Here is an 18,321-nt window from a genome sequence, read left to right as displayed (position 1 = left end):
GTGAAATTTGGTTAACAGAATAAGTAAAAGTACTGTTCCTCTTGGTCAGGATAGTCAGTAAAGCCAAAAATTACATTTTCCCATAAGAGAGAAAAAGGTTTTAAACACTGAATATTCTCACTAATAAACTTTTGGACCTTACACCATAGTGTAACTGAGTATGTACAGTGCCAAAATAAGTGCAAGGCAGTTTCCTCATATTCATTACAAAAAGTACAATTTACATTTATTCCTTTTTTAAATTTTTGTAAATAATGATTTGCTGGATAAAATCTGTGAACAAGTTTATATGCAGCAGCTGTATTTTCTCAAGTTTCTAAACAAGTCTACGGCTGTCAACCAAGTAAATAAATGTGGTAGATGTAGTCTTTAATCAGCTGGCCTACAAATTGACGTCACGACGGCGCAGCCGGTTACGCCCAAGTCACGTGATGCGACTTATTTTTCACACGTGCGGTCCCCTGCAGGCAAGCTGTGCTGGGCCGAGCGGAGTTGAACATGGCCGATGTGTCGGAGAGGACGTTACAGGTCGCTTTAGTTGTTTCGTTTGCGGCTGGTTTTATCGCCGGTTGGCAGGCAAACAGAATGCGAAGAAGGTTCTTGGACTGGCGGAAAAAGAGGTTACAGGACAAGCTCGCAGAAACACAAAAGAAGCTAGACCTGTCATGACTCATGACACACAAAACATCACGCAGCCGACCTGGTGAGACATGTGTCTTTCATAATATCACTAATGTATTCAGAGTAGCCTAAATGACTTCAGTTTGACGCTATAACCAGTCTAATAGCTCGGTCACTTTCTAGTGCCTCGGTCATCAAAGCCTGATATAGTATTCCTGATTTATAAACAGAATGAGGAGTCTATAACAGCACCTCTCCAGCGCTCAACAGGACCAGGCTTTCAACCTTGGATCAAAGACACAATCTACAGGCTGGAGCAAAGCAATACAACTTTCTCAAGGACTTTAAAAACTCCGCAGAATGTTGTATTTATAATATTTTTTTCCTTCGATGTTTGTTCAAGCCATAAATCATGTTACCATGTCTGTGCTTTTACTTTGTCTGTCATTTGAAATAAAGGAAGTATTTTATTAACCTTTGACTCCTTAACATTCTGTATGTCTTATTCATTAAATGGCAGAACCTCAAATCAGGGAATATGGTTTTGAGATATCTTAGCATGTTTATAATGTACTTGAAAGTTTCCATGTCTTTTCCACAAGCTTGTAAGATTTTTTTAGAAGTGGAATCCACAGATTTGTGTATTTAAATGTGGATCTAAAAAGAAACCTGGTATTGCAATTTATCGTCAAATATGTTGGGGTCCCTGATTTAAACTTTTTTATTTTTTTTTACTGTATGCCTTTTTTGTTTACTGAAACAGAAGCACTTTTTCAAGAAACCTGTTTTAGCAGATTACAGTCACAGCCCAAAACAGAAATGAAATGGCTTTCTGTCATAAAACCGCATCACAGGAATTAAGATATGTCTCTGTTATATACGACAACCATAAACAAATTAATGACAGCATTTCAAATTCTTGCTCTTACGTTATCTTTAACTCTATAGCAAATAGCAGCATATATTTAAAAATGTTATATATGTATTTATTGGACTCAATTTAAGTTTAGTTAAAAACATTAAAAATGTTCTAGATTAGCCGAATTTCTTCTATGCACATGCAATTGACCAAATAAAACCATATGGTCCGAAAGATTCACAGATACATTTTCATAGCTGAGACTGCTCTTCTATGCGCTCTCTAATGGCTCTCGCGTGCAGTGATGATGTAATAACAGCGTCGCGTAAAAGTATCTTAGCAACATAATTCGTAGCGTCTGTCATGGCGCCACCGATGCTTTCTGTTTTATTAAACCTAAGCACGACTGGGACGTTTCATCAAATCGCACATTCAAAATACCGTGCATGATCAAATTTTGAAACTGCGCATGCGTGTGTCTGAGAGTGCACGTCTGCAGCCAGACCCTTCTCAAATTTTGTGTTGAAGACGAATAGAAGATGCCTCCGAAAAGAAGAGGACCTCTTCAGACGGTCTAAAGAGAAACAGATGACATCAAGAGAAAGGTTGATTGAATGAAATGTTTGTTCTTTTGCTGGTGCGCACTGGTTTTGATATTAAACCTCTTCTCACTGTTATCTGTCCTGTAGGCAGTGTTGGGGGTAACGCATTTCAAGTAACGCGAGTTACGTAATAATGTTACTTTTTTCAAGTAACTAGTAAAGAAACGCATTACTTTTTAATTTACACGAAAATATTAAGAAGATCAGGCCTTTTCTCTCGGAACATGCAACACAACTCCTTGTTCAGGCTCTTGTTCTGTCCAGACTTGACTGTTGCAATGCTCTCTTGGCAGGTCTTCCAGCCAATTCTATTAAACCTCTACAATTAATCCAAAATGCGCTGCAAGATTAATCTTTAATGAGCCGAAAAGAACGCACGTCACGCCTCTGATCATCAATTTGCACTGGCTACCAATAGCTGCTTGCATTAAATTCAAGGCATTAATGTTTGCCTACAGAACCACAACTGGCTCTGCACCCCTTTACCTAAATTCATTAATTCAGACTTATATGCCCTCTAGAAGCTTGCGTTCTTCAAGTGAACGACGCATTATTGTACCATATCCCAAAGACACACAAAAACACTTTCAGGGACTTTTTCATGAACTGTTCCCATCTGGTGGAATGACCTGACCAATTCAATCCGTGTAGCCGAATCCTTACCCATCTTCAAGAAACGGCTAAAAACTCATCTGTTCCATCTTTACTTGACCCTCTAACTCTAGCACTCTCTATTCTAATTTTATTTTATCTGTGTCTTTTTATTAAAAAATAAATAAATAAATAAAAATTAATAATAATAATATTTATCTGTACTGCGTTAGGCTAACTGAGACTTGTAATAGCACTTGCACGTTGTCGCTCTTTTGTTGGTTTTGATTGCTTCTTATGTCCTCATTTGTAAGTCGCTTTGGATAAAAGCTTCTGCTAAATGACTAAATAAATAAATAAATATTATTGAACATTTGAAGTCATTTTCATTTTATCAGACCGTTTTTTAAACATTTGTATTATTTAAAATGTATTTATTTATTCGTTCATTCATTCATTTATTTATTCATTATTGACAGAGAAACTGGTTTAATAAATGAATGCCAGAGATCGCTTTTCTTTTAGTTTTATTTAGCTATTACCGGATTCTTTTAGTTTTATTAGCTATTATTTATTTATTTATTTAGCTATTACCGGAACGCCTAGTATAATAACGTGGCGGCTAGAATGACCGTGTTTTTCAAACTGACCGCAGTCTGTTTTGAATGTCTGTACATCAACTAGGTCATTTTGCGGTGATTTTGGTGATTTGTAATGGTGTTATTTAAGTTAATGGTGTTGCATTTCAGGTGCAAAGAGTTACAGCGCGCAGTGGAGGAAATTATTCAAGACTCTGAAGAAATTATCTAAAGTAATGTAAAAAAAATATATATTTCTGAAATATTTTTTTCTTGCACGTATAAAATGTGAATGTAAATGTCTCTCTCTTTCTCTCTTTTTTTTTTTTTTACTGAACCTATATGTTAGATCCTGCTATTATTTTGCTGAATTCCATGTGTGCAGGCAGATGAGCCTGCTCCAGTGGGGAATTATGACCAGGAGGGAAGGGGAGAAGCGTTTGTTGACTTTACGTGAGCGTCTACAGTTTCTAGCTCTTCATGATGAGTATGTAACCTCATTCATTCGAACAAATCTTACTCACCTGACCAGCACAGATCCCAGAGACTTTATCATGCATTCAAACAAACCGATTTTTAGATCAGCTTTTATCCAATTTATATATCATATTTATCAAATTTAATAGAATTATTTTTTCTTGGCCACGTAGGATGGCTGGACCTAGTTCGTCCCAGACAGATCAGGAGAGCGAGGAGGAAAATAGTGATGAAGAAGATGAGAGCTCTGAGGATGAAGATGCTGAAGAAAAAGTACAGGATGATTATGACGATGATGATGATGATAATGCTGACAGTGGTGATGAGGAATCGGTCCAACTGCCACAGGACAGGGATCTGTCTCCTACATTGCTCTCAGTGCGTTTACGGGAGAGGAAGACGGGGACCTCAGCATCCAGGTTCCTGCCATAACATTTTATTTTAGGTGTTGAATACCTGAATTAAGGTTATTTTCTTGCACCAAGTAATTTGTCTTTTTTTGTTGTTGTTTCAGAAAGGAGAGGTTTTGCAAGTTCTATCTAAGAATAAGGATGGATGGTGGCTGGCTCAATATTCAAAAGGCCAGAAGGGCCTGGTGCCCAAAACCTTCCTGAAGGTGCGTATAATATCACAGGCACTCAGTGAGTGCGTTTACATGCACAATGTAAGTATTTGATAACATGTAAGTCATATACAGACATTAAACAGTGTTTTTATTATTGGGGAAAGCCATAAATGGTTTAAACAAAGCTGAATCAAAACCCTAGATTTTTGTCTTTTAATTCACTTTTGCTTTTTATATGAGCAAGTTGACCATTTCTTTAGAGTTAATTTTGAGATTGTAGGATAAAACTACATTCCAAATCTCATTTAAACACTGGTTTCCTGCAGTTTACTGATTTAGTAATGTTTTACAGTATTATTGTTTTGATGGACATTTTCAAATTATGCATTTAATGTATTTAGGGACACCAGATCCAAATCTCATTTAAACACTGGTTTCTTGCAGTTTACTGATTTAGTAATGTCTTACAGTATTACATTGTATTTACATTGTCTAAATCATATTCCAGAGCATTTAGGGACTGGTGTAGGCTATGCACTTTTATAAATATACAAATTAATCTCTTGAATGAACAAAATAAAAAAAGACTAAGCACTAATTTGCAATCAGTTAGGAATATGTGTGTAGATCATTAACTTGGATGAATTGCATCTGTAAATGTACCTTAACTGTGCATTTTCAGACATCTTCTCTGCAGGATAGTGAGAAAGAGGATGAGGGGGAGAGTGAAGAGGAAGAGGAGGATCTTGACATAAAGTCCAGGTGATATTTCCTCTCTCTCCACTAGATGGCAGAATTGTTTTCATATTTTGCCGTGTATAATATTGCTCACAATTTCTGAAGCTACAAGGAATAAACAGAAGATTAAGTTAATATGCAGCATTTACTAAAGAAAATGATCAAATACTGTCTCTTGTCCAACTAGCTAAACATCCAATTGGAACACAGTGCGGAAGGCTGTTACTGAGGTATACTCTATGTAGATAATTACACCCTTCTTTGTAGATAGTTCACCCTAAAATGAAAATTTTGTCATCATCTAATCACCCTCATGTTGTTCCAAACCTTTATAAATTTCTTTTTTTTTTTTTCTTCTTTTTTTTTTTTGGGGAAAAATGTTGGTAAGCAAATAGTTGTCCATATCCATCGTTACCAACATTTTTCAAAAGAAGAATGAACTCATACTGGTTTGAAACAACTTGAGGGTGAGCAAATGATGACAGAATTTTTATTTTTGGGGTGAACTATCCCTTTAATAACACTAATTATAACAAACATTACCATAACTTTCGAACTAGCACCCTCACATACTGAAATGTGCTTGTGTGTTGTTTCACTGATGTGTTTTCAGCAATGGGTGCCATCCCACCAGGCTTCAGACCCTCCACTCTCTCAAGACTCCTAGAGGAAGGTCACTTCCTGTCTCTTTATTTCTCAAAACTTATAGATGAAATGCCATTTTCAGTCTTTAAAGAGCTCAGTTACCTAAAATGCAGTTTATTTTATTTGTTTTACATTATAACATCTGGTAAAAATTCAGATTTTATAACGATATTACAGTGGTATCATATGTATAAATTTTGTGTGTGTTTGTGCCAAGCAGGGAGATCTTATAGAGCAAGTCACTTCATCCAGCCCAAGCTTAGCCAGTCACAACTCTCCTTTAAAAATCTCCATATGGACCCAGACACAGGCAAGGTACCAAACTGCAAAGCACACACTCGTTATATTTACTAAGATTTTAATAACAATATTCACAAATATAATGTATAGAAATATATTTTTAAAAATGTAAAAAAGAAATGCTGCATTTGTTTGATAAATAGGAACAGTAAATACATATCATGTTAAATAATATATTTCAAATCATTTCTGTTCTTTTGAAATTTCTATTTCTTAAAGAACCCTGAAAAAATATATAACACATTTTCCATTAAAATGTTAAGACGCACAAATTGTTTTTAACATTTATAATAAGAAGAACCATAATTAATAATTAAGCACCAAAAGTAATAGAGCAGCAGTTCAGCATATTAGAATGATTTCTGAAGGATCATGTGACACTGAAGACTACAGTAATGGCTGCTGAAAACATTTTCCAACACAGAAATAATTTACACTTTAAAATTTGTTGAAATAGAAAATGGTTATTTTAAATTTTAAAAATTGTAATAATATTTTTTTTAAAATCCAGCCTTGGTGAGCATAAGAGGCTGCTTTCAAGAACATTTTAAAAAATAGCAATTATTCGAAACATTTGACCTGTAGTATATAGAGAAAGAAAGAATGTGTATGTGTGTATTTGCCCAGGTTCACGGCTGGCCATCTAGAGTGAGTTTAACTCTGACCCTGTGGAGCTGTCGAATGATCCCACCCACCGGGGTCGGGTTACAGGTGCTCAGTAGGCACGTTCGGCTCTGTGCTTTTAATGGAACCCAGGTAACACACACACACACTGCTGCACCTACAACCAGAATGACTGCCCCTTTATTAACTTAAAAGAGAGAGATTTGCATACAAATTTTTTTTTGAAAAGCTTGAGTAATGATTCCTGATTCGATTGTGAAATCAAGTGTTGCTCATATGGAACAGTAATCAGGGTGGAAACATTTGAAACCTAAAACAAATAACAAAGCCAGTTGCAATCCAAAAGCATGAGTGTAAAATACTACAGCCTATTTGAGTCTTGAGTGTTAACAGATAGATCATTACTTGGTATCTGTACGATATTTGTCTTTCACAACTGATTTTTATATTTAGAAGAGAACCAGGAAGTCTTTCAGTGCATGTTTATAGATAATAGTATTATGGTGTTATGTCCAGCGTTCTTTGTGCACAGTTCCTCTTTTCTTTGATGTTTCTGAACGAGTCGCTTAAGTCATTGTAAATAGCAGAACAATTCTAAGCCACATTCAAAACCCATTTGTCTTCTCAATCTCTATTGCAAACAGGTGTCATGTGACACAAATGCAGTGTACATGGTGCCATTGTTTCTCTCTCACTCCTTGTTCCACCTTTTAAGTTTACTTAAAAAATTTCCTTGTCAGGTTTTGAGTAACATTCACACAGTCAGAGCCACTTACAGCTCCAAGAGCCCAAGGACCTGGAGCTTTTCTCCACGGATAAGACTAAGCTACACTAAAACACGTGCAAGCGCATGAACAAAAGTCTTGAGGCCAAATTGAATTTGAAATTCAATTTAAACCTATAAATAAAGAAAGTTTTAAGACATTTTGAAACAAAGAAATTTTGTAATTTAAAATGAATATAAAAATATTTAAGATATTGCACTGTACACATATCACAAATTGTGATGCCGATAGTATAATTTTGAATAAAAGTATGAAATGAAAAATACAGAATTTTCACCAGTGTTTCACCTCACTGTATATACGTTTATGTAACCTAACCGTTTATCCATATTTTTCCCTGTGTGTGTATTTCAGATGACTGGGATGCTGCCCTGTCTTCTGGATGGAGACTGTTTCCTGCGTTGTGGCTCTGAATCTCCTGATCTTGGAATTCTGTTTGAACTGGGTGTAACCTACATAAGAAATGTGAGCAATTATTTCTTGCAAAAAAAATTATTATCGTTTAAACAATCATATGGCAGTTCCACCCAACTCTGATCATAGAGGACATACAACCTTCACCTAACCTCAGAAAGATAAAAGATCACTTATCTATTACCCTCTCACATATTTCCATACACACACACACAATGATCTCTATTAAAGAAATTTAATAGTTCACTCAAAAGAGAAAATTATGTCATTTACTCATTCTGGAGTCATTCCAGACCTGTAAGAATAACATTCTTCTGTGGAACACAAAATGTAACACAATGTTCTGTGGAACACGATGTTATTTTGAGTAACATTGGGAGTTCAGTGGAGTTCCATTGTATTTCTCAGTTTTTGGAACAGAAACTGATGACAACATTTTCTTTTTTGGGTGAACTATCCCTTTACTAATGGAATAAAGTGGTGTAACTACCTACAAGGTTTCCTTCTGTGTCCACCAAAAATCTTCTTGCACAGGAGAAACGGGGTTCTTTGGTAAAAATGTTTGTGCTGTCTTTCAGTCCACAGGGGAGAGAGGAGACCTCAGCTGTGGCTGGGCGTTCCTTAAACTGTTTGATGAAAGTGGAGTCCCCATTGCTCTACGGTACACACTAATTCACTTATTAGAATAGGATAGCTGCATAGCAGTTATATTTTTCTTTACATACTTAAAAACTATATGCATGCATGTGCAGAACACAAGAGATCACTGTCCATGGTGGCACTCCATTTGAGAAAGATCTCTTCTGTTCTCTATCTCAGGATATCCTACCGGTGTGTTTCAGCAGATGTTGCTGTCCAGGAAGATCCCTAAACTTGTTGTTAAGCTCAAATCAGTAAACACACGCAGCAGAGAGCTTCTGAAGTAAGAATGCCTGCACACTAGAGTATACAGAACATTAATGTTTAAAAGTGTGAAACACTTATGTTACGCTGCTAAATCTTTTGATACAATTTTCTTTGATGAATAGAAGATTCAAAGGAAGAGCATTTATTTGAAATAAAAATCATTTGTAACATTATAAATGCCTCTCATTTTTGATCAATTTAATGCTTCCTTGCTCAACGTAAATAATTTCTTTAAAAAGATCCCAAACTTTTGAACGGTTGCGTAGATGTCCGTTGTCAACTATAGGGTTCCTTTGTGTTTTTTGATAAATATTCATGAAAAAGCTAATATGTTCTTGTTACTAAATATTTTTTTCCTTAATGTTTTTTTCCTTAAAGTCTGCTGCCTGACACTATAGTAGGAAGTCTGTCCACAATACATCTCTTGGCAACATACAGGCAAATAATAGCTGATGCTCTTTTATTGGACAGAGTCACCATGTATAATGCAGGTAACACACACACATTTCATTAGCTCTTCTTAGATTTGTCTTAGTGCTTGATGTGTATCTAATGTGTATCAGAAGTGTCTGTCACATCACAACACTATATATAATTTCTTTGTATATAGCAAATGTAAATTTAAAACATAAAAGTGAATGTAAATAGCTTAGCTCTGTGTTCTACCTAGATCTGATCGGCAGCTCGGTTCTAGCATCTTTCCCTGATGTTCTAGATCAGCCAGACCTGATGGATGCATTTAGGGTGAGACCGGTCAAATAAATGCACATTTTTACTTGCCACATTCTCATTTAGTTAATACTAATTTTGGTTCTATATATAAAAATAAGTATAGTTACTACCCTGTACCTGAACCCTACCTTTAAAAGAAAAGTTTTTTGCATTTGTAGAATTTATTAAAGATAATAATATCATAAAATTATTATTATTAAATATAAGATTATTTTTTAAATTATAAAAATGTAAAATTAATTATTAATTATTTAATTTAACTATAAAATAAATTACTGTTAAAAATATTTAAATTGATTTACCAGTTAAGAACATAGCCAAAGTGGGTTTTAATTTTTGTCTATTTAAATTAACTTCTGGGGACAAAAAATATACCATCATATACATGGGGGTATAATGTTATAAATGGGGTAGATGTTATCAAAAGTACTAAACTTAAACCTTTTCTGTTTTACAGAAATCTTGGAACAATCAGAAAGTAACCTGAGAAGATCTGATAAGGTACAGTGTGTGTGTGCGTCACATGACTTTCATTAAAGCACAGTATTGCTTTAATCTATTTATTTATGCTGTTTACATGCAGTGTGTGTTTCTGTGTATTTCAGAGGGATATTAATGTGTTGAAGCAGATGTTTGTGAGCGTTTATATGGGCAGCGTGTTTCCATTGTTGTACTCTGCAGAGATGCCTGCTCCTTGCTGGGCAGATGAGGAAGTGGAATCGCAACGTGCTCGTATTATCTACAGCCCTTCCCATAAAACCTCAGTGGAAACTCTGCTTTCCTCTCAATGTTCACATCAAGCCTTTGACATCACACAGGTTACCTATGACCTCATCAGCAGTGCCCAGTACTGAGTCTAGCGACTGACGTATCACATGGTCCTCCAAAAGGGTCCAAAAATGTTTGATTGTATCTTGTAGTCTTTTAAAAATGTATGTTTAGAAACTAAACGGGGGGTGGTGGTGGCGCAGTGGATAAGACACATGCCTTTGGTGTGAGAGACCCGGGTTCGAATCCACTGTGAGACACCAATGTGTCCCTGAGCAAGACACTTAACCCCCTAGTTGCTCCAGAGGCGTGCGACCTCTGACATATATAGCAATTGTAAGTCGCTTTGGATAAAAGCGTCAGCTAAATGAATAAATGTAAATGTAAACGTATAAATAAAACAGTTTAATCTCTCATACCCTGTGCAGAAAGCTTATTCACAGTTATGCTGATGAGGAAATCGTGCCATACTGTGCATTGTGATTGTGTTTTCTTCTTCCATGTGTTTGTAAAGCATCCCATGACCGCCCGTACCTTAAATAATGGTCTATTTTTAAGTACCACACCTCCTAAATACAACTCCTCCCTCTTTCTTTCTCTCATTTATTTTCTCACACAAACTCATAACTACATGGTCTACACCTCTCTGTCTTTAACACAAGCCTCTTATTTAAACATATTCCACTCCTTTAAAACAAGTCGTACAGTTAGAAACCTGTTCCCATTATTTCCGTTTCTGACACACCGTCTGGCCCAGCCATCCTGAGGTGTGGTGTCAGATTCTTATAAAGATGCAGACATGAATCAGCATGAATTATTCTGAAGACAAATCTATCGTAGTATCGCTGATGTAAAAGAGGTGTGATAACATGCCAACTGAATGGTTAATCTTCTTATACTGTATATAAGTTAGCTGCTCACCCAAAACATGTTTCTGTGCTGTAATCACTGTATTGTGAATCATAAGTAGTGCTGCAACCACAAAACAGCATACACTGAGAGGATACGTTCCCCCTATATGTAATAGTGGTTAATCAATATGGTTTACAAACTATTTGCAATCAGTTGCTAAACTACAGTCAAGCCACTAACCAAAGTAGCTAACTACATTGCACATACATATCGTGAAGAAAGAAATCTCAGAAAGCACTGCAACAAGCTGTGGAAAAATTCATTCAAGATGGCAGATGAGGCAAGAGAAATGTGTTATATTCATTCAGTACTTCAAAGTATTGATAAAAAATAGTTAAGTTTAACAAACAATTGAGTATTTTACTCAGTATTTATGTGGGACATGTTTTTGTGTGGTTAGCTTAGCAACATGCTAATGTCTGTCACCACTATTTGTGCCTTAAAGGAATAGTTCACCCAAAAAAGAAAGAGCTGTCATCATACTCACCCTCATGTCATTCTAGCATAATGTTCTTTTTCTATGGAACAGCTAAAACAAAAATAGTTTAAACATTCTTCAAAATGTATTCTTTTTGTGAGTAAATTATGAAAAAAAATGTTTAGTTAAAGTGTTATTTTGGGTGATCTATCTCTTCAAAGAATGCTTCTGACATTACACACCAGGACAAAACAAGCATTCATCAGTTATATTTTGTTATATTCCATACATAATCTTAAATTGAAAACTTTATGAATAAAAAAAACTTTATGTAATATTAGGCTACACTGTATAATTCATTATGCTAAAACAGTCTTTTTGTGTGTGCTGAAAAAAGGTTTGTGACCAGTAAAGTATTTTTCCCTGCTGGTTCTGTCTCCACACTCCCAGTGTCTACACAGAGAAATAATAGAGAACTGGTCTGACAACATTCCATCTTTTAATATTAACCTGCTGAATTCCACCCTATCCGTAAGCATAGCGTTTCATCCCTGGCAGCTCAGTGCTCATTCAGTCGTAATTGAGTTACCTGTAAAATAATTTAGTCTTCCATGCTCAATTTTTAAGACAGCAAAAACAAAGCTTTTAATGAGTTGTCATATGATGAGTAAACTACTTCAATACATTTTTTTGGGAAAATGTGAGTATTTACATGTGTGTCTCGGGTCTGTCTGAAAGGGTGGGATTCCAGACCGTTGATATTTCACCACCACACAGGAAACCCGAGTTAGTAAGGTGACACGCCCGGGTGACCTGCTGCTGTGATGACAGAAAAGCATTGGAGCCCAAAGTCAACACACACACACACACAGTCTGGACAGAGACGATATATGTTTGAGATAATTATGAGTTAACAATTTCATTTAAATCCAGATTAATTTAAAGAGAAATTGTGTAAAGTCACACCTCAAGTATAATACAGTCTGCACCTGTATGTGTGTGTTCCTATGTGTTGATAGTCACTAAAATCAAATTTGCTTTGAATTAAGCAGAAAATGTTGCAAATGTGCTTTCAGATGAAATCACATTCCGTCTATTATACCTAAAATCCCTGAAACTTTGTATAGGATGCATGCAGAATTCCTCAACCCTTAGCAAAATACATTAGGGTGCATTTGCATGCTCAATCTCCATGAAGCAGTCAAATTTGCTCACGGTCACTGTGTTAATAGGTCATCCCTCCTTGGGACTGAATCATTCACCTTGGTGCTTTTAGCTTCAATTTATTTTTATTTTTTTATTTAAATATGAGGCGTCTGTACTGTTTTCTAGGACTGTTCATTGTTATTTGGCATAATTAACATGTAAAACGCTTTTTTACTTTTTAAAATGGAAGTCAATTTCTGCATCAGAGAAAATGATAATAATAGTTATTGGAGTTTGTTTGCTAATTGTAACCTAATTTCGTGTGATAGTGACTTCATATAACAATTTGATACAAATATCTTGGCCGGCATATTGTAATTAATTAGATTCAATGTTTTAATCGATTGACTGGCCTGTTGTTTACATAGCAGTGATGGTGGACCGTGTCTACTAAGCAAAAGAAAAACATATTGTTTATAAAAATGAAATGTCATTGTTACCTTAGGTAACTGGATCAGAAGAGAAAAAAACAGGCATTGTTTGGAGCTGTGCAACACTACGAATGTTCCCATGAGCAACCAGGTGTGTGTATGTGTGTCTTCATCAGTCACCAGATCCACCAGCCACTCAGACAAAGGTAAGTTTCTGTAAGAGTCGATCTGTCCAACACACAGCCTCTCACCCTGGGGAAAGAGAGAGAGAGAGAGAGAGAGAAAGAGAGAGTGTGTGTGTGTGTGTGTGTGTGTGTGTGTGTGTGTGTGTATGTGTGTGTGTGCAGACATCTCTCTCCCTAGTCAACTGATGTGGGTTAGATTAGATGGGATTGTAAAAGTCAGTGAAACCTTACATTTTATCAGTGAAACACATTATATTTACCACACACACACACACACACACACACACACACACACACACAAGCCTGTTGCTGGATGTTTAACTGGCTCTGGTGTCAACTGAGCGCCTTGGATCTGATGGTTAAACATTCACATGAATTGTTTCCACATAGTAAATATTTCTATCTGGAACACAAGCACCTGAAGGCATGTGTGTCTTCCCTCTGAGCAACAGTATCATAAACCCCCAACTGCTCCCCGGGCGCCGCAGCATTGGCTGCCCACTGCTCCGGGTGTGTGTTCACTACTGTGTGTACACTTGGATGGGTTAAATGTAGAGCACAAATTCCGAGTATGGGTCACCATACTTGGCCACACACCACTTCCCTTTCCCCCCTTTCCCTCTCTTTGCATTACGTCCTGCAGCAGCTGGACAGCTCTCACACTTACATTATGCTTACATACTTACACTATGCTTTCAGTTTGTAAACATATACAGATTTTATTTATTTATTTTGAACAAGTTAAGCGAAATGTACTTATAGTATAGCCTAATGCAGTTAAATAATAATAATAATAATATAGAAAACTCTGTGTGGATCGTGGATGCATAAATGTAAATACAACAGAAGCCAACCATCCATCCATTTCCATTTCAACTGCTAATATTACAACGTTGTCTCTATACGGTTTAGAGTTAATCTAAAATATATATTTCAGTTTTATTGCTTGCTGTAGTCTTTTTGACATTATTAGCTGCCCTTCAGCCCTTCATAAGCTAAAGATATGTCTAGTGTAATTATGTGTTAATTTTAATAGCTTTTTTCAGTTTTTTTTTTTCACCAGAAAAGGACATTGTATAAATGCATTGCTGAGTGAACACTTTTAAGATTGTAATTCTTTTGATGAAACATTCAGTTTTTAGAGATTTTAAATTTGGAATGCATTGAGGAAATGTTTAATTTTCTGATAACTAATCCGACCTTTTTCTGATTCTGATATCAGAATTTTCTGATATTGGTGCTCTTAGCAAACACAGCTCAGGTCTACAGGACCTAGTCGAAACCATGTAGAAGTCAGGGAGGGGCGCGGCAACTACACGATGCCGCGTCACACTAGGGGCGGACTTAACTCCGGCTTCGGCGCTTTCACATATAGATTAGTTGAATTTGTTTAATTTCAATGAAATCATGTGTTATGATGCACAGCCGTAGCGGTGCTCAATAAGCAGAGTATGATGGTGATCAAGTCCTAAAAGACGTGGTGAACTATATCAAAACATTGTGATAAACTGTTAGGATCCACATTGAATTGGTGGTGCGTCAATCAATGTGTATATGACCTAGTCGAAACCACTGATACACAGATCATAGCTGAGGCTGAGTAGGCACGTGCGCTGCTTGCACTGACAGCACATGCGAGGCAAACGACAACACATCTAGGTTATAAAACCTCGCGAAAGTGCCAGCCTGCCGCCATACAAATGTCCTGAATAGACATGCTATTTGCCCAGGCCCAGGATGACGCGAGTCCGCGGGTTGAGTGGGCCCAAACCCCTATCGGACATTCCATGCCCTTAGAGCTGTAAGCCAAAACAATTACAAATATGCATATTCTGCCAGGGCGGGGTCTCTGGCCCTTCGAGCCACGGTTGTCTTGACCTCACCGCCGGCTCATGTTCACGTCGAAGAGCAGCAGAAGGGGCGTGCGGTCTTCCCGCACGCTGCGCTGAGGAGGAGCGGGAACACACAGGAGGTTTCGCGCCAGCACGCTTTGGCAGGAAGTGGCTAATGGCCTTCGACTGCTTCTGTGCTTCAACGAAGCGCTCCGTGAACGTCTCCACCGCCGCTCCGAAGAGACCTGAGGGGTTCACGGGAGAGTCTAGAAGGGCCGTTTTTTCCTTCAACTCGGTCAGAGTAAGCCACAGGTGACGATCTAGCACCACAAGATTCCCCATATTGCGGCCGATCGCTCGAGCTGTCACCTTCGTCGCTCTGAGGGCCAGATCCGTGGCGCGTCGGAGCTCTTTAAACACTTCGGGGTCCGGTCCGTGCTCATCCAGAGACTTGAGCAGCTTGGCCTGATATACCTGGAGTATCGCCATCACGTGCAGTGCTGAAGCTGCCTGGCCCGCCGCGGAGAAAGCCTTGCCGGCGAGGTTTGCAATGGCGCGGCAAGGTTTAGTGGGGAGAGACGCGTTGTTTCTCACTTTCCAGTTCACCGCGGCTGACGGACAGAGATGGTCAACCACGGCTTCTTCCACGGGGGGGAAGTTTGACATACCCCACTTGGTCAGCTCCATCCACAGAAGACAGAAGGGAGGATCCCGGATTATGCACCCGACTGGTGACTTTTTTATTTCGTCGTGCACCTTGGGGAAAAAGGGGCCGGGTCTCCGTGGGGTGTCTTTGCGGCCGCGATCCGACTGGAGGTACCACTCGTCCAGACGGCTTCTGGCTGGCTCGGCAGGAGGCACCCACTCCAACCCGAGCTGATCCACTGCCTTGGACAGGACGCTTAGGAGCTCGACATCACTGTGATGGAGGTCCCCGCGTCGCTGCCATGGGGCGCAGTGTTGGACCACTCCTCTCTCGCAGACGCTGCCACCGAAATGGCATCATCCTCCTCTTCAGTGCCCTCCATGGCACCGAAAGACACCACATCTTGAGCGTCGGGGGAGGGGCGGAGATTAACGGTCATGAAGCGCACTGGAAAGGGACCTGCAGCGGGGGGGGAAGGATCGCGTGGGCACTGAGCCGGCGCGGGCTCGTCACCTGATCCTGACAGATCCGCATCAGAAACTCGCGGGACTTTCCTCCTTGGCTCGAAAGAGGCTGCAGAGGAAGAGTGCGGCAGAGCTAGTTGGGCGAGTTCATCGCCTTTGGGCGATGGCCACACGGAGCCGGAGAGTCCGGAGACTCATATCTCCGCAGTGGGGGCAGTCCGACCCCCCAAGCGCCACCTCTGCGTGGGCACTACCCAGGCAGAAGACGCATGATTCGTGGCCATCAGAGAGTTCGATTGGCTCCGCACAAGAGAGGCAATCACGAGTCATCTTGCTTCTGAAGCTCACCGGAACACAGCAGGGGAAGGAAAGGTGTGTCCGCAGCAGCGAGTAGTCTTGTTGATAGGTTTTCTGCTTTTAGTAGAAGGTTGGCTGAAGAAAAAGATTCTGAATGGATGACGTACAAGCACTGCCTTTTATAGAGTGGGATTCCCGCTCATATTTCGCGCGCTTGAATGCCATTGGCCAGTTTCACTGACGTGATTCAATAAGGCTTCAGTAGTATTCGAGAAAAAGGTATTTCCCATAGCAATGTAGAGTGACCTAATTGAAGGGGAACCACAGTTTGAATTTGGCAGCTATGCGACGTCACCGAACGTTCTAAATCCCAGAGCCGTTGAGAAACAGAGTTGCGACACGCTTTGATCTCGCCGCCGCGCGGTCACATGGTTCATGGAGCTCTCAATAGTTCCAAACAACTCCGCGCTGTCAATAGGTTTGAATGGGATTAATCGGGTCAGACAACAACAGCGGGTATACTTGCAGCATTTTCTGGCAAATATTAACACAAAACGTCCATTGATTAATTCGTTTAATACACTGATGGTAGCATTTTGTCTGTGGAGTTTAATGGAAATAATATTAATGGTTTTTTCTTGTTTAACTATGGAGGAGTAAAAACATAGTACAATGAAACACACAGGATAAGGCAGTTACATTTCTTTGTATACAAAGTATAAATAGTGTAAACTGCTTAATAAAGATTGGAGACTTGAGGCATGACTTGTGTGTTTTTGTGTTACACTTATTCCTGTGGATGTGCAGACCAATGATGAAATAAATTATGATTATTTAAAGAGTATAAGAAATCTAATTAGTATGTAAAATGTGTTACTGTATTAATATAAATTTCTTCATCTATTAGTCACATTTTAATACAATATTATGTTAAAACATAAGATACAATATGCATACACAAGTGAGTATCAATGAATGCTAGAAAAATGCTAGAAATGGTTTTAGCCATTTTCAAAAAAAAAAAAATTCTAAAGACATCTTTTTTGCCACCATCTGAAGAAATTAATACTAGCACTTACCTATTCTATTCTATTTATTTATTTATAAAAAAATCATTGCTATGTGAACTGTGCTAGACTAATTGAGACTTGTCACAGTACTTGTATTTTGTTGCTCTTTCGTTGGACTGTTTGCTTCTACATTGTAAGTCACTTTGGATAAAAGCGTCTGCTAAATGACAATGTGAATGAAAACAATTTAAATTTAAGTTTTGCAAATACTTCAAAATAAAAAGGCAACCAACTATTCATCAAAATATTTTATTATATAATAAATCCACGTTATCTAACTGCAAATATAGCATATACTGTCTATTATCTAAAAATAAACATTAACTATAATGCGTTTCATAAAATACAACTACTGGTCAGATTTCCGAGAGGTAAACTAATGCATTAAAATGGCAAAAAATGCTGTAATTTCCTCAAATTTCTGGTGACTGTGCTTGAGAAGCACTGAAATGAATGGGTTTCAATGCTGAAACTATCGGTTGTTTGGAACTATTAGCTGCTCCATGACACACTTTAGTTCCGCATTCCTAAGTTCCTATGGAAGCCTATGGGAGTGTCGCAACTCTGTTTCTCAACGGCTCTGCTAAATCCTATATGTGGGACTGTACCGCTCAAAAGGTTAAATTCATATTATCCAATGAAAGGTTAGATTTTTGTGATTTTTTTAAAATAAAAGATCAAAAGGATTAACAATGCAGAATCATTTTCACAGCCT

The 18,321-nt window shown here is 38.1% G+C and overlaps 1 protein-coding gene and 1 pseudogene across 3 annotated transcripts; both read left to right on the top strand.

Annotated features, from left to right (window-relative positions):
- Positions 1-476: 476 nt before the first annotated feature.
- On the top strand, positions 477-1,093 carry lnc.lemp (lncRNA encoded micropeptide). 2 transcript variants are annotated; one of them, XM_079385938.1, is made up of 2 exons: positions 477-703; positions 852-1,093. In XM_079385938.1, exon 1 carries the CDS (start codon positions 499-501, stop codon positions 667-669), a length of 171 nt encoding a protein of 56 aa, XP_079242064.1. In that variant the 5' UTR covers positions 477-498; the 3' UTR covers positions 670-703; positions 852-1,093. The 2 variants fall into 2 exon arrangements, with proteins under 2 accessions (XP_079242064.1, XP_079242065.1); XM_079385939.1 differs by having other exon boundaries at positions 493-703; positions 805-1,004.
- Positions 1,094-2,019: 926 nt separating this feature from the next.
- On the top strand, positions 2,020-10,291 carry LOC306850437 (nephrocystin-1-like; annotated as a pseudogene). Its single transcript has 19 exons — positions 2,020-2,085; positions 2,170-2,174; positions 3,423-3,484; positions 3,637-3,738; positions 3,902-4,147; positions 4,243-4,344; positions 4,976-5,055; positions 5,207-5,272; positions 5,631-5,704; positions 5,897-5,991; positions 6,604-6,732; positions 7,341-7,415; positions 7,740-7,850; positions 8,378-8,460; positions 8,552-8,721; positions 9,084-9,196; positions 9,376-9,449; positions 9,895-9,938; positions 10,043-10,291. The product of its transcript is annotated as a nephrocystin-1-like (transcript).
- The last annotated feature ends 8,030 nt before the right edge of the window (positions 10,292-18,321 follow it).

This window comes from Barbus barbus (assembly GCF_936440315.1).
Source record: "Barbus barbus genome assembly, chromosome: 30".
Classification (NCBI taxonomy): Eukaryota; Metazoa; Chordata; class Actinopteri; order Cypriniformes; family Cyprinidae; genus Barbus; species Barbus barbus.
This window is presented reverse-complemented; position numbering and strand designations above follow the sequence as displayed.

Coding starts and splice junctions, on each gene's coding strand:
- lnc.lemp (XM_079385938.1), top strand. CDS start 499: ATGGCCGATGTGTCGGAGAGGACGTTACAGGTCGCTTTAGTTGTTTCG.